This window comes from Geospiza fortis, unplaced genomic scaffold, assembly GCF_000277835.1.
Source record: "Geospiza fortis unplaced genomic scaffold, GeoFor_1.0 scaffold112, whole genome shotgun sequence".
In the NCBI taxonomy this organism is placed as follows: domain Eukaryota; kingdom Metazoa; phylum Chordata; class Aves; order Passeriformes; family Thraupidae; genus Geospiza; species Geospiza fortis.
Genome location: NW_005054298.1, coordinates 2,164,924 through 2,181,617, shown reverse-complemented (window position 1 = coordinate 2,181,617; position 16,694 = coordinate 2,164,924). Strand labels below are relative to the sequence as shown.

Below are 16,694 nucleotides of genomic sequence, written 5' to 3'. Positions count from 1 at the left end.
TCCTGCTGAGCTCAGGGTAGCAGAGCTTGGCTTTCAGGTGCTGTTAAGTCTCCTATAAATTCCTCTGACATTCAAGCCTAAAGAGTACAGCCAGGCTGGACCGCCTGGGCAGCGGAGGCTGTCGGTCTCCTGCTGATCATTTAATTCTCGTTAGATTGTTAAGCCTTAAATGAAGTGGTGCTCAGAGCAGCTGTGTCACTTCTCCACTCCTGGGATGGGAGCTGGCCCCTTGTCCTTAATCACACCTTTTGCTGCAGAGCCCTGCGGAGCAAACCCAGCAGTCTCCATGCGGGTGCTTTCAGGATGTCTGGAAGAAAGGACTGGAGCACTGGGCTGGGAAAGGAAGAAGCAACACAGAAAGGAACCAGATGGAGAGAACAGGAAAGACTGAAGATGTGCTGGCAGGCAGGGTGGAAACAAGCAGACTGGATGGAGGGGTGGTGAAAAAGCTGGAGGGAGTACAGTCAAGGTTCTGAGGAATGTCTGAGTGTTCCAGAGCTCCAAGGTGGAGGTGGAGGGGGAATGAGGATGGCTGGGACGGCTGGAGGATAGCAGGTTTTTTGGGGCAGCATTAGGGTAAGGATGGAGATGCTGGTTCATGGTACTGGGCTCAGATGTCTGTGATGGTCTCTCCCACACGCTCCCTGCTATCACTATCTAGCCAAAATTTGATGGCACATAAACACACATGGAAAGTGCAGATACCCCAGGACAGAGGAGCACCAACGAAAGGGAATGGCCTGAAATCTCCAACTGAAATGGTGCTCACATGATGTGAGTGATGATCAAAGATGAGATAGACACAACAACTCCACTCATAAGGAGCAACTTCTGGTTACCACTGGGACACTGCCAGCCTTCCCTCCTCACTGCTGACAAATCCCAAACAAGAGCCAGTGATGGAGCTCTTCACTCTCTTCCCCTGGGGAAAATCTGCCCCCACAAAGCACATTTGTCTAAATCCTTAAGGTGTACCTCTTCACTCCTTTAGAGTCTAAAGCCAAGCCTTAGCAGCACTGAAAAGCAGAGATTTCCTAACTTCCTGCTGGATATTTGCTGTGTGCTTCAAAGCAGCAAGCTACTGAAAAATGGGTGTTTCAACTACATGAATGGTTGCCGAATTATGAAACATGTAATCCGCTTTTTCTGTCACCAACGACTGTAAACATGACATTTATAATAATGAGGGAATTTGGTCCCGTAATTGGAGGGAGCGGAAATGCAGTGCCAACAATTTATTTAAAAAAAAAACCAAAAAGAACTTGCAAAAACCCTCTTAACTAGATTTTCACTAAAGTATGTGCAACAGGTTTTATTGGTGCTTGTTAGCAATGACCTGCATATGTCATTTGTATGAGCATGGCCCTATCAGATCCATGGAGATGAGACACATTTCACCACACTGCCCCTTCTATAGACTCTATTTATACACGAGGATGAATGAATTGACAAGACAAGAGGTGCGGCATATAGATTTGATATACTGGCATAAATTTAGGATGATCTACATTATTCATAAGTACTGAAGCCACAAATGAGATATGTAACAACATCCAAAATGAGTGTCAATAGAATCTGTTCCCGCAGCGCACCATCGTATATTCCTATCTGTCACATATTCCTTAGAAATTTCTCCTTCTAAGAAATCTGGTGTGCTCAGTCTGGAAAGCAACGTTGCCTTGGGATCTGTGATAAGGCTTGCCTGGAAGAACAGGCTTTCAGAAAACTGTCTGAAAAGGAAGTGGACAGAAAACACGAAGAATTTCCTGCTACTGAATTATTGCCTCTTTTTCCAACACAGCTGTGTCTCAGTTGGGGACCCAAAAGTTATTTGGATCAGAGCAACTTCTTGGTGTCTTAAAAACGGCAAAATCAAAACCAAACCAATTGAAATATCACCAGTCCAGCAGGCAACAGATATGACAGAACTGACAAATAAACTAATCCCCAGTCTATTTTTACAGACTGATGAGGCTGAGGGGTGCAAGTCTACACTTTGGAAAACACATACAAGCTAAAACATTGGATATTTTGACACTCGCTTGTCATTACTGTACATTTTTAAAAGGTTTAATTTATTACAAGTGCACCCAGTACAGGATTTGACTATTCTCTTTATTGCTATAATATCTCAGGCACAAAACTGCGTGCCTGAATAAAATCTATTTATTTTCCAGACAGGTGAAACTGTTCATTGAGTTGTGGTTCTGCGGAAGCGAAGAAACAGAAGGAGTGTCCAAAAGAGTGGTATAAAAATATTAAAGATGAATGATCACTTTCATGCCAGACACAAACCAGAAGCTCTCCACAGCAGTCCTTAACCTCACATTTGAGAGGGAACTAAGTGTTTTCACCTGCTAAAATCTCATTCTGGATTTCATATGAGTGACCCTGACCTGAAAGATTTTGCTTCCTATCTGAACCATCCAGTCATCCACACCTATCTCTCTGTTTAATTAAATACAGAAGTGTTATTGAACCACAAGTCATAAATAAGGTCTTGCCCTGCCAAGTTAAATAAAAAAGTGCTTACTGTCTTTAATAATTTTAATTTTACAATGTATCAATATTATTTAGTTGCACAACTAGGAAAATTTTAAGCACATTCTTTAAGATAAAACATACAAAAATGAAAACTACTTCTGTAAGTACCTACTTTATGGCAACTTTAAAGTAAGGAAAAAAGGAAAGGTACCTGGAATTTCACTGAAAGTCTCTCCGAGTACGGACACGTGGAAAGGCAGATCTTGCTCTTTCAGCTTCATCAGGACTTCAAAGAAAGTTTCAGGATCTTTGTCATGTTCCCTTAAAACAAACAGAATTTATTTCAGCATTGTCTACATTTAGTTGTGAAAGTATGGGAGGTTTTTAATTTATCAGAACACCATTCCTCTAAAATTGTACTTTTGGGGACAAAATTTATTCAAATTATTTCCCTCTTTGCTTCTCCTGCACAGCTGAACATTTTCCTCAATGGAGCACTTGGGCTCAAAACTTAGATCTATCAGATTCTTCTCTACCTGTTCCCTGTCCTCATACAATGCATTTACTCTTCAAATTATCAGCTTTGAAAGTGAAAAGGATTGAGCACCAACCTGAAGACAAAATCGGTTTAAAAAATGAGTAGGAAACAAAAAATGAGTTTGAGATTATTTTTTCCCTGTTCAAAAAATATGTATACGACTTTCATTGCAATTCTTTTTTTCTTTTTTTTCAGGAGACACACGTTAAACAAAACCTTCTCCTAAACCTACAGGATTTCTCAAGCTGGAATTTTAGGAATTCATGCTATACTCATTAAAAGCTTTTGATCCATTTTGATCCAAGTGCTTTAGGTAAAGAAAGGAATGAACTACCACGAGACATTTTCTACCTTTAGATTTTTAAGGAGTTAACTGGAAATTAAAACAGAATATAAGAAACTTGTACTTATTTATAATTTCAGTTGAAGATAATATTAAAGGTTTGTATGGGTCTGACACTGAAGGACATGAAATGCAAGTTATCTAAAAATAAATTAACCCCCCAATTTTCCAATCTATATTCTCTACTTGCACAGAATGAAAGGTTCAAAAGGTATCACAAATGTTTTAAAATTCCCAAATTCCTTAAGTTATATTAAAAATGGAATGAGATAATTTCCTCATTCTAAGGTGAATATTATATCTTGCATTTAATTACTCTGCTTTAAATTATTGTATTTCAACAGATGTGCACCATATGCCTTTAAAATATTTTGGTTTTATTTACTATTTAGAAAATTCCACCGTTTTCCTTCCTGTATTAAGGGAAAAATCTATATCTCAGCCGTCCTAGTGTCTTTCTTCACAGAGTAATTTTGTAGAATGGAATCTGTAGGTCTCTCACACTAGTATATGAAAGATTAATAATTATATCATTCAGGAAATCTGAAGCCAAATGACATCTGCAGCTCTACACGTGTTAATTTCTCATTCAGTCAATATTTTTGGTTTAGGGAATTAAAATAAATTAATCTTATAATTAATGCGACTTCCCTAGGCTGAGAAACCTCCAGGAATTGTGGACTTTTTAGAATTAGACACATTTTCTTAAAATAAAGCCAGACAATAATCACTTTAAGAAGTCCTCCATCCCCCCAATTTGTTTTGTTCCCAATAATAAGGAGGAATGCAACTGCATAAGCCTTGTAATTTGTTTCACATCTGTGAACCAGGAGTTTCCACAGCAATTCCAGCAACCCAAGTGGACGCAAGCACTGGTTTGCAGGGTGGATTTCTCCCAGTTGCAAAGATCCCAGATCTTTGACTATTAGTTTGCTGCATCCTCATGCTTAGAAGAGCCACCTGTTTCTGGTAGGTAACTTCTGTGCAGAAACTTTTGCCAGTATTGAGCTCCCTCCAAATGCCCAGCTCCAAGAGCCAACACGGGATCGCACGGATTCGGATTTGGCTGGAAGAGAACATCCCCGTTACGAATGCTTGCAAGGAGAACTTCTGCGGTGCTGGGAGTTGGTGTAATTCGTAACAGAATTTCCCCTGAGCCTCAGTTTCCCCTGGACAGGCTTTGTGTGTGCTCAGTGAGCAATGCCACGAGCCCAGCCTGGCTCAGCTCGTGCCGGCGGACCGGCATGTCCCCGCGCGCGGAGCCGACAGACTCGACAGCCACGACGCTGACAGGGATCCTTCCAAGCTCTTCACAGCCCCGCTATCAGCTTTGCAGTCACAAAAAGTCCTTCCAGCAAAGGATATGCTTTCCCTCTCGCTTTCCAGAAGAGACCAGGGGTCCCAGAGGCAGCCAAAAGTGGAGGATGCTGTTGGAGCCACATTGTCAAGGAGCTGGCAGGAGAACGCGGAGCCTTACAGCTCGGCGAAGCCACATAAGCTGCACATATTTAGGAAAACTGATAGGAATTGGAAGTTGCAGCTTTGTTTAATAGGTGGAGAAGAACAGAAGGAAAATTTGGCACCCAGAAGGAATGCTGAAAGGGGAAACGTTTCCTCTGCACTGGAGCCTCTCTTGCGGGTTTTCTGCTGTAGGTGATTCTCCTTCCATCCCCCCAAAATGTTTCCCTTTTAGGTGACACTCCCAGATTTTAATGACACATTTTGTGAATCTTGTAGCTTTTCTTTTTGGGAGTTCATCTTAAGCGACTCTATCCCGTGACTTCTCCACACCACAAGCATTTTATTTTCATTACAGAGCTCCAGAAACCTCCTGGCCCGTGCACCTACAGACTGCAGTGTATTATTATTATTCTTGCAGAATACTGAAGGTATTAGCTGCTCCTGGTAGAAACAAATAAATAGTACAAGACCACCTCTTCGCTGCATCAAAAAGGAGAGAGCTCTGTTTCTTGGCTGACATGGAAAAAATCATATACAATCCAGTCTGCCTTACTCAGCAACAACTGCTAAACACACCAGATTGCCATAGCAGTGATCGTGGAAAAAGATGAACACAATATGGAATGTCTGTTCTGTAAAGATCTGCTCAAAATGATGTGCACTTTTGGCTGCATCTGTTGCATTTTTGAGCTTTATTAAACAGTATTAATTATATGTACTCCATTTCCTGAAGAAGAACTCCAAAACAGTATAAAAGCCTGATATTAAAATGCAAACTTTTCTTTTAAGATATTATGTTTGGGGAAAAATCAATATAATGTGACTCCAGGGTCTGGCTTTGTTGTTTAGTTGAGGTATTTGAAATGCCTTTGTATTTTCACTTGATTTGATATGCATCTGGTAAAGGAAAAATAAGAACTAGGCATGATATGAAGATGCTCTAAATTTCATCCTAAGAACATAAAAACCTTAGAATAACCAAACTACAGCTGTAATGTCACAAAACAGGCACAGACACCACACCTGTGCTCAAATTTGAGAGCCCTGGCTTGGAGACATTCAATCTCCATATTCAACTACCCCACACCTCTCATTGTTACCCAGGAGTTTTTATTATCGACTCTAACTCAAAATTTAAGAGAGACATCTGAAATCTCTCTTAGGAACTGGCTGAGGTTTAGTGATCTGGATTGGGGGATGTGGCCCAGGGTTCATCCTGGTTTAGTGACTTCCCTTTGTAATCTGATATAAAACTTTGAGAAGTGTCCTTGAGCAGGGAATGGGAGTGGGGTGGGAGCAGCACCACCACAACTGAGCCTCCATTATTGCCTCTGGCTTAGATTTTCTGCCATAAAATGGGTGTGACAATATTATTTTTTCACCACAGAAGGATGCTGTCAGGATTAATTGATGACTTGACATCCCACTTTTCAGCCTAAAGTAATTGTAAAAAGCAACTTTATAGCACTATGATGATGCTCCTCGTACAATCAAAGGCAACATTCTCCAAAACACCCTTCTGCTCTTCAGGGATTTTGGGAATTCAGCCTGAGCCCTTGAGCCTTACCTATTGCTGGGACTGGAAGGAGACTACATGGAGACCACCTAAACTGGATTTATTGTCACCCACATCCCTAACCAGTGATGTGAAACACATTATTAAAAACCAGAAAAAAAAAAAAAAAGAAATAGCAGAACTTGGCCCTTTACATTATTCAATGAATATTCATCTCTTGAATTTGGGTGAAATTCAGTAAGAAACCCATATGGTCTTCTCTGACTTTAGTTTAATTTTTTAAGTCTATGTAAACTTACCCTACATGGTGATAATCACAGTTATTTAGGATTTGGAGGAAGGCACAACTAGCAATGCAATTAGGAAATGGAAGAGTTGCGGAAAAGCAGAAGGACTTGCTCAAAGGGGGGAAAGAAATGCAGTATATTAAAAACATATATTAAAAGCTGCAGTTAATGCATGTATCAGTTTTTTAAAAAGTGCAAAACCAGGCGGAAAAGTCTTAATATTTGAGAAAATATTCCATAAATGCCATGTAATGCTTGTGAAAGCCACAGCCCTGTGGTGACATCTCTGTGAATGACAGAATCATTTGGGCTGGAAAGGACTTTGAAGACAGTGGAGTCCCACCATTAAGGTGCTAAACATTCTGAAAGGATCACAAAAGCAATATCAAAAAGGTTGATCTTAATCTTGGGGCATTTAGCATGGGAGATTTTCAGAGGGAGAGAATCCCAAATTGTGCAGGCACAATTTGTATTTCACTTTGTACAGTGCCTTAAATCCAAGGAGTTCACAGTGGCTCCAGCTCCTTCTGCCTCCCCATTCCCCAAAATCACTTTGACGTTAGATGGGCAAAGGTGAGAAATGGAACAAAATCCTCAGAAGTTGAAGCAAGACTTTAATTTTGTATTTTTTTAAAATTTGTTAGGACTTCTAGCAAGAGGTAAAAGATGGATTTCTCCCTGCCTACAATGAATGCTAGAAAATAGCTGATAAAATAGGCCAGTGAAAAATCATTCATTATTGATGAAGCTGGACAGCAATCATGGAGATCTAGGACTGGTGAGCCAAGAGACATCCTGGGAGAAAAGGGGACAGGGGACATCAGCCAGCATGGATGGAGCAGAGCACAGGGAATGTGTAAGGGGCTGGGCAAGTCCATGAGCACAGAATCAATAATTAAAAATAAAGGCAATGAGATTTCCAAGACACAGACCTTGATGTGGATGACGCTGATCCTTTTTTTTTTGGGGGGGAAGTGAAGTAATGAGCATCAAAGAAGGCAGAGGTACTGGGCAAAGCAATTCAAAGAGTAAGAAAAACACAAGAAGAGAAAAAAAACAACATTCCTGGTGAAAACTAAGAAAGTATGGCATATCCAAACACAGGGAGGAAAAGAATAAATATAGGGTAAATAGAAGACCTACACACACCCTACAGAATTAAAACCAAGGCTCCACTTCATCCAAACTGAATCTAAAGAACAATATCAGAGATTTTTTCCCTCCATTATACTATGCATTGTATTACACTTTCATACTTCACATTAAATCTTGAGCTCAGAAAAATTTGAATACAGGTTTATTATAATCAAATAATGTTAGAAAGTAGAAATGTGGCCATAAAAGATAAACCTGGCCTTCAAAAGAGAGAATTGCAGAATTCTGGTCTTTTCCTGACACTGTTTTCCCACAAGACAGCTCCGTCCAGGTTTCCCCATCTGCAAGATATGCTCTTAGAGGAGCTTTCATCTACAGAAATATGGTGAGAATCACAGTCAGTAAATACTTTAGTAGAATAATATTCTTCTTAAAGAAGAGGACTCATGTTACAAGCTTATTCGATACATGAAATGTAATACATTCCAGTAATTATTTTCACAGAGGACAGAAGACTTTCCTAAATCAAATGATTTAATATACATTTTCTATGTTAAGATTAAGAGAGGAAAAAAAGGAGACCAAAAAAAATTAAAATTCTAATACCAAATTCTGGTAACAATGCTCATGATAAATGCAAAAAAAGGAAATGTTACTGCCAGGAAAGCACAATTAGAAAAGAAACAGGGAAAAAAGAAATAACTATGAAAATGCAAACATGAAGGAAAAGTTAATTGCTTTCCATTTATTCAATTTATCACAGTATTTTTCCATCTTTTTACATTTCCAAGATGAGGCTGAGGTAGACTGCAAATATGTAGTTAAGTCCAGTGAGTTTTCTTTTTCAGCTGATCTGCTCTACAAAATGTCTTTGCTGTAATTGTGCCTCTAAACATTGTCTGGCATCATCAGCATCAAAAGTTACCACAATATTTAATACCCCCTCACTTCACAGAAAATGGAGTCAAGTAGAAGAAAATATTTCTGCATGAAAAAGGACCCTACAGAATAAATTTCAGCTGGCAATTTGTAGGTCCTACAAGCAAAAAAAGGTCCTGATCCTCGCCTGTGCTTTCAGAACACCTCTGCAAGCCAAGGAATTAAAAAATGGCACTGGAGAGGCAAAAAGCAGCCAAACAGCACTGGCAAATACAGTGTTTTATTTTCTATTAGAGCCCATGACGTATTTACAGCGAGAAGTGTGTATTTTACCCTCTGATTTGTTCAAATTGCTGGCCTGAGAAAAATGGGTGGCATTTTGCTTTACGCTGGAAAAGCATTTTCTCCTATCTCCTGTTATCTACAAGAGATTCATAAAAAAAAGAAACAAGAAAGAACCTTGGGAGTTTATTGTTTAGATTCTTCTTCTCCCCTCACAACTCACGAAGAAAAAACTCAAAATAAAATATTGCACATCCCCTAACCAAAGAAATCTCAGGATCAGCATCAGTCATGGAGCCTCCTGCTTATTTCCTAAAGGGAGATTAAGCTTTGAAGACAAAGACCATCATTTGGTCTCAGTTACCTTGGTGTAAAAATCAATGCACTTTCATTCCAGTGCCTTTCATTTCTGTTACTCCAGCTTGGCCAGTCTGGCCAAGGATTCAGATTCCAAGCAGAGGATTCAGATTAAAAAAAAAAAAAAAAACCAGAACACTTTATTTCCATTTGCAACAAAACCTTGTAAGTGCTATGGACTACCCCAAAGAGTTTATTTTAAAAAATCAAATAAAATTAACTTCCCTTAGTGTTCCAAAGGTAACATAACAAAAGGTTTTCCTGTTGTTTGGAGGTCATAAAATATCTGAGTGACCCTTACAGCCCTGATAACCATACACAACATACCCTACTGCAATTCAACTATAAAATAAGGTAAAAAAGTAATGTCATAGCAATCATAAGATGGTTATGAATATGGTAGTAAGTGCATAAAAGTCTACTAAAGTAGTTCCTTGAAAGAACAGAAAACATACATAAATATAAATTTTTATATAAAGTACTACATAAAAACTACATTACTACAGATTTTTCTGGGAATGATGACCCCACCATACAAGACCCTGTGGCTCTGGGAATGATGACCCCACCATACAAGGCCCTATGGCCTCTCTCTGATTTCCATCATGGATTCACACAACCAAGCTACAATCTCTGATTTCCATCATGGATTCACACACCCAAGCTACATCTACTTAAATCTCCACCAGATGCCCTGCTTGGGTCAAAAAGTACATTCTGCTCTTTACTAAGTAATACCCTGAGAGGAATTAGCTCAGGTACCTGAGATAACTCATCCTTTTGGGATCTCCAAGGAAGAAGCTTCCAACCAGGAACTTTCTTGGCACCAAGGCTTGAAACTCATTATTCAACAAGATTAAAGTAACTCCAAATCTCACTGCTTTCAGAATGAGGAATCAACCCAGCTCATTGAGTCAGGTTTGCACAAACATAGCTGAGAAAAAACAGCAATTAGAGGACACAGGGAGGAGGAAAAAGCATGAAAATATGGAAAAAAGGAGAGCATGGCAGAGAAGAAGGTGAAGAGAAGAGACTTGGATAGTTGTAGCGCAGCAAGGAGAGGAAACTAATTAAAAACAGCTTTGATGCAAGAAACAACCCTCCTATTACTGGTGAAAATAGGGAGGAATATTAGATCACTTGGTTATGAAATATTTGATTTTTGTCTCTTGAAGGTTATTCCCATACTTTGGTCTGGGGTGCTGTCACTTACAAAGGGGGCTGGTGGCACCATCTGCTATGCTTGCTGGGGACTTTGGATTGCAAAACCTCTTCTGTCCTTGCCTATGATGTTTCCCAAAACTGAGACTTATCTTGGACTATCTTCTATCTTCTAGAAAAATCCTGCCCAAAGTTTTCCAGAACATATGAAGAACAAGATGGAAAAAAAGCAAAACCACAACATTACCTAGTAAAACCGCAAACTGTATCTTGGATATGTTGTAGAAGGTTCCTTGCAGAGACAGGGATGGAGACAGAGAGAAAAGAGTGAGAGGCAAATTTGCTGCACAAGACTACGTGTGAGGAGATGCCCAGGGAGCTGAGCCTGGCAAAGACAGGAGGATCAGGTTCACAAGACCAAAACTTTTGATTTCTACTCTATTCACCCAAAAGACTGGGTGAATGGAGTAGAAAAGCCTGGCAAAGACAGGAGGATCAGGTTCAAAAGACCAAAACTTTTGGTTTCTACACTGTTCACCCAGATTGGGTGAATGGAGTAGAAAACGATTGCCTTGAGAGGGATAGGTGAAAAGCCTTGAGAGAACTCCTCAATCCCACCTGTGCTTCTGCTCAAAGACTTGGGTTTCACAATTATACAGGAGGAAAAAAAAAACCACCATAAAATGAATTTTCCCATCCTGGGAAAAGGGAGAGAGCCAAGCTTACTGGAGCTGTTAGGGCAATCTGTGATGCATCTGTTCCAAGCCTAAATATTCTTCAGCTGTCCAGGTGATGCAGTTGTGGTCTCACATTAACTCAAAATCAGTTTTTCAACTGTGGCTAAAGCATTTATTGTAACAGGCTCTGGAGGATGGCACTGAAGTGGCTGCTTTGTGAGCATCTGGATAGCACAGAGGGAATCACAGCATCACAGAATCATGGAATGGTTTGGGTGGGAAGGGACTTTAAAGCTCATCTTGTCCTGCCATGGCAGGGACACTTTCCACAAGGCAATGTTGCTCCAAACCAAATCCAACCTGGACTTGAAGGAAAGTTTCTCTGTGTGAAAATTGGTCTAAGCAAAATAAGGAGCAGAACTGGCCCACAGAACTTAAATACAGAAAAGAAAATAGAGTGCTTAGCAGAAGTGAAAGAACCAAGCGTATTTGGGGAAGCAGTGAGTAAAAAAATAAGTTTCATTTTAATACCATTCTTTTTAGCCTATTAAGTTCTCCAGTATCAAAATGAAGCCTGCTAAAAGTTAGTAAATAAAGGCTTTCAGGAGAGCTTTATTAAATCACTTATGACTTATCAAGTTAAAGCTCCCACTCAGATATCTTAATAAAACTTTCAGAGAATATATTTAATTTTCCTGGAAATCAGAAGCCAATTACTAACTACAGTAGTTACTGTTGGCTACGCCACTGATCAGCTTCCTGTAAATAGAAAATTTGCCAACAACTTGAATTAGTTCTCTAAAGTTTCGGTTTCTGAAGGTCAAATAACTATGTAACTGCTTAATAAAGAAGCAAAGAAGTACCTCTAAATATCTCCAAGCTCTGATGGGCTTATATTCTGCTCCTTAGGTGAGGTATTAGCAAAGCTTATTTATTTTCATTTCCAAGGCTTTTATTTGCTCATTCCCTTGTGGTAAAGCTGATTTCCATGATGATTCCCTTCTTAATTTTAATACCCTTTTTACTCATCATATAGACATAAGAATTTTCCATAAAATAATGAAACCCTTCCAAAGGAAATGAAGACAACTATGAGAGGAAAGTAAACTACAGCTTACTTCTTTTTTTTTCCCTTTCCCAATTAATTGATCCACTGTCATATGCATATATGAAAGATTTTTTTTTAATGAAAGGAAAATAAGGTTAATTAACATAAAAACCCTCACTCCTTGAGATGTTGAATTTTGTATTTTATCCATGCTGCCTTAAGTGCCTTGATTTCCCAGTAATGACCTAGTTCTCCTAATGAGTAACATTAACCCCTGGCTGTAGCTGTCCAGGACTTAATTGTCAACTGGAGCTGAAATAGGAGAGTTTGCCGATCAGCAGGTATGTGGTATATTAACTCATGTCATTTCAGACCCTAATAAATAAATCTGTTGCTAAGGCAACAGGAGCATCAGCTGTATCACTTTTTTCTTCCCCCCTCCCTTTTTAAAGGAAACTGGCTTTCACACTGAGCTTTTAAAAAAAGGAAATTAACTACATGTAACCGTAATTAGAAGAAACATCGTTTCTCATCTCAGAAACATATCTACATTAATGAAAAAAGGCATTCAAAAAGAGGGCTGCTTTCTACTGTGACCAGGGTAACTGAAATTATTTCCCTCGACTGGGGGAATGAGATTTGAAGGATACATTTGAGTGGGAAGAGATCACAAAATATCTCAGCTCTTTGTATTTCTGAGATAGTTCCCCTCTCCTTTCCTACACTGCTGATGCCAACAGAGCAAATGTTGCTTCAATGATTAATCAGGAGCACAGGTAATTGAAACCAAGGGAGAAAAAACACCACTCAAACCCAAACACCTTCACTGTCCTCTGTGGGTCTTTCTGTAAGATGGGCAAACATGCAGTTTTTTTGGAAAGCTAAAAAGTCAGAGATTCACAGAATCATTTAGATCAGAAAAGCCCTCAAAAGCCATTGAGTCCAACTGTTCCCCCAGCACTGTCAAAGCCATCACTAACCCATGTCCCCAAGGGCCACACCCACACAGCTTTTAAATCCCTCCAGGGATGGGGATTCCACCACTGCCCTGGGCAGCCTCTGCCAGAGCTTGACAGCCCTTTGGGTGAGGATTGTTCTTCCTAATCCTCCCTGGCACAACTCGAGGCTGTTTCCTCTTGTGGTCTCAGAGCCTCACAGGTGAATATCACAGCCCTCACTTAATTCCTGCCATTCTATCTCAGCGTGGAGTGATCGTCTTAAAATTTTCAAAACTGTAGGTCTTTTTGTTTAGTTTGTGACCACAAGATGGTATTTCTGAGTCTCTAGTTACCCACATGTCAATCAGAGAGCAGGTAGGAAGGAAATTAAGAGATGGTCACAAGCTCTTGGAACACTTACTTCAGGTTCTACCTGTACCATAAACACAACAAACCACTCAAAATTCTATCTGGCTTCTCAGCTGAAGAATGCAAAGGTAACACAGAGCATCTTTTTTTGCCAGTATCAAAATCAGAGATGTTTGCTCCCCTGGACTACAAGCTGCCTTTAGTCCTTTGAGAAAACACGCTGTAAGAAAGAGGGAGAAATTGATGCTGAGATTTCCACTATAGCAGAATTTCACACCTTCAGCACATGCTGGACTTTTCTACAAGCTCTTAAAAACAGTGATCAAGGATTAACACATCTTCCACTGGAAGGGTTCAGTGCCTCAATTCCCTCGCTGCAGGAAGACATTTCAAGATTAGGCATCATGGAATGAATAAGCAAAGAATGGGCACTTCCAAGCTGTGTTTCCATTTAAGGCTGAGCTTCTCAAATTATTTAATTCACTTTCGTATTTTTATTTGTTTGAGTCACCATCCCTGGAGGGATTTAAAAGCTATGTGGATCTGGCACCAGGGGACATGGGTTGGTGGTGGGCTACGTGATGCTGGGCAAAAGGCTGGACTCCATGATCCTCAAGAGGTCTTTTCCAACCTAAATCATCCTGTGACTGTAGTATCTGCTCCCAAACTTAACCCAGCTTGCATGAATGTGAAATCAGACTATTTTCACATGTGGAAGAGGAAAAGGTATCAACTTCTACATGAATGTCTACATGAATGTTCATGGCAGAGGTTCAACCACCACATGTCATCAGTGTCACTGCTCCTGTGAGTGCTGTTTTCCTTGGGAGTACTGGATGGCTTCCCTTAGATACTGCTAAAAAGTTCCCATTTTGAATTTGTTATTTTAATAGCCTGTGGGCTTTTAATCCTATCTGGTACCTTCTAGTTAACACTGTACAAACACTTGTATTTTAAGCCTTTGTCTTCAATCTGCCCTATTTATTCACCATATCTACTTGTTCTCTGCAGGCTGTTCACAATGCTGAGGATGCCTGTTGAGCCTAATGGCATCTCTGGGTACTCAAACCTGATTTCTGGATGGATTTCTTTCCTGTTTTGCTGTCTTGCCACACCTGCATTTTGATGGGATAAGATCTGGTCCAAAATATTCAACAGCATGAGGAAAATACGAGTCACTGTATTCTCAAGTGTCTCTATAGGAAATAGCTTTCACTTGAGAGTTCTAACAGTGACTACACAAATCTTGTATTGTTCTGCAAAAGGAACAAGTTACTGTTCAATATACATGTTTTTAATATACATATATATATCATATGTTACATATTAATTATCTACTATTATATATATGTGTGTACATATATTTTTTTAATATATATGTATAAAATAAATACAAAATAGTATTAAAAATCCCTTTCCAGGCTCTTCTCCCTCGCAGCTTGCAAAGGACTTGTGCTTGGCTCACTGATGAAGAGCTGGCCCAACACAGAAGGCACAGCACCTCTTGTCCCCATCTGGGACAAGTCCTTTCCAAGCACTTGCTCCTGAGTGAAGAGGACCAGGACCTCACGCTGGGCAGCCCCATGTTGGTACAGCACAGCCTGTCCTCCATGCACTCATTTCTTCATGATACTGTACATAAAAATCAGATAACTGGGCACAGAATTATCTCTGAACACACCAGTTTCCCTTAGACCAGAAGTCTTCAGATAGTTTTTGCAATCTAGATTTGGGGTTTTTTTTCCTTCTGAATTTGCTCATCATGAGTTCCACCACTGTTCCTTCTGCACCCGTATCTCCTGCCCCATGTCCTTCCCCACAATCTTGTTGCACACTGGTAGGTTTGGCATGAGATAATGGCCTTATCTGATCTTCCATGTGAACTGACAGCAGCTATTTGTTTGCATGTGTGTGTAAATTCTTGCAGATTCCCTCTGTGATCTTTTATCACACCCGTGCAATTATGGGAAGAAGAATTGATTTCTGACAACTTTCTCTTATCAAATCTTTAACTGCTTAGATGATACAGAACACACAGGGAAAAAGTAAAAACATAAAGTTTGGGTGAATGAGAGGGAATAATGGATGTATAAATGCTGGTTGGGTAGTTTTGGGGGAGAGACAAGGATTATGCCACACTGGTCCCTGTCAACTTCCTAATACACTTATCCTTCACCAAATATCAGAGAATCAGGGAATGGTTTGGGTTGGAAGGGACATTAAAAACCATCTTGTTCCAACCTCCCCGCCATAAGCAGGGACACCATCCACTATCCAACCCATCCAACCTGGCCTTGGACACTTTGTGGGATGGGCAGGCACAGCTTCTCTGGGCAACCTGTGCCAGGGCCTCACCACCCTCACAGGGAACAATTTCTCCCATCTAACCCTGCCCTCTGTCCCTGTGAAGCCATTCCCCCTCATCCTGTCACTCCATGCTCTTACCCAAAGCCCCCTCCAGCTTTCTGGAGCTCTGCTGGCTACTGGAAGGGCTCTAAGGTCTGCCTGAAGCCTCCTCTTCTTCAGGCTGAACAATCCCAATTCCCTCAGCCCTTCCCCACAGCAGACCTGTTCAATCCCCCTAAGCATCCTTATGGTCTCCTCTGGACTCACTCCAGCATGTCCAGCATAGTTGGACATGATGATTTATGGCTGGAATCAGTGACCTTAGAAATATTTTCCAACCTAAAGTATTATATGATTCTAAACAGACATTTTATCACACTGCAATGGAAACTGGTGGGACATCACAAAGTTCTGATCAAATGTTGGAAGCCTGTCCATCAATCACCAGAATTTTGCTCTCTTTACACAAAAGGAAAGAGTAATTCCTTGGCATAGGCCTTGTCAGCTCAGAAACCCATCCTTGCCTTTTACCCACATCCTTGGCCTAAGTCATTCCTGCAAGCAGGGCCTTGCTATAGGTGTTTATAAGAAACCATTAAGGCCTGGTGATGAAGGAGAAAACAAATTACTCTGTGGAGAATCTCGTGACTCTGCTAAAATGCTGTCAGTTATTTATCTGCTGTGGGCAGAGGTGGCACACTGCAATCCTTGCCAGGCTCAGGCTCCAGGGGGATGGAGAGGAGGGGCAGGGGTGCATCAGAGCACCTTTTCTCATGCAGAGACATTTTAACACCCCTTCAAAGTGAGAACATGTCTGCTAGAGAACAGCACCTTGGATTTGGATGTGGTTCCAAGTGGGCAGTGGAAGAAGTGCTGGGGCTAATGCCATATTTCAGGGTGTTGGCTGTCCCTG

At 40.4% G+C, this 16,694-nt stretch overlaps 1 protein-coding gene across 6 annotated transcripts in view; it reads right to left on the bottom strand.

Moving 5' to 3' along the window:
- GTDC1 (glycosyltransferase like domain containing 1) overlaps positions 1-16,694 on the bottom strand; it is a 163,692-nt gene that overhangs the window by 15,481 nt on the left and 131,517 nt on the right. For all 6 annotated transcript variants that reach the window (XR_004081657.1, XM_031056246.1, XM_031056270.1 and 3 more), the window contains one exon: positions 2,696-2,805. Coding sequence is in view for 5 of the 6 variants with exons in the window: in XM_031056246.1 (XP_030912106.1) it covers positions 2,696-2,805 (110 nt within the window). In the remaining variant the exon portion in view is untranslated. The remainder of the gene's footprint in view (positions 1-2,695; positions 2,806-16,694) is intronic.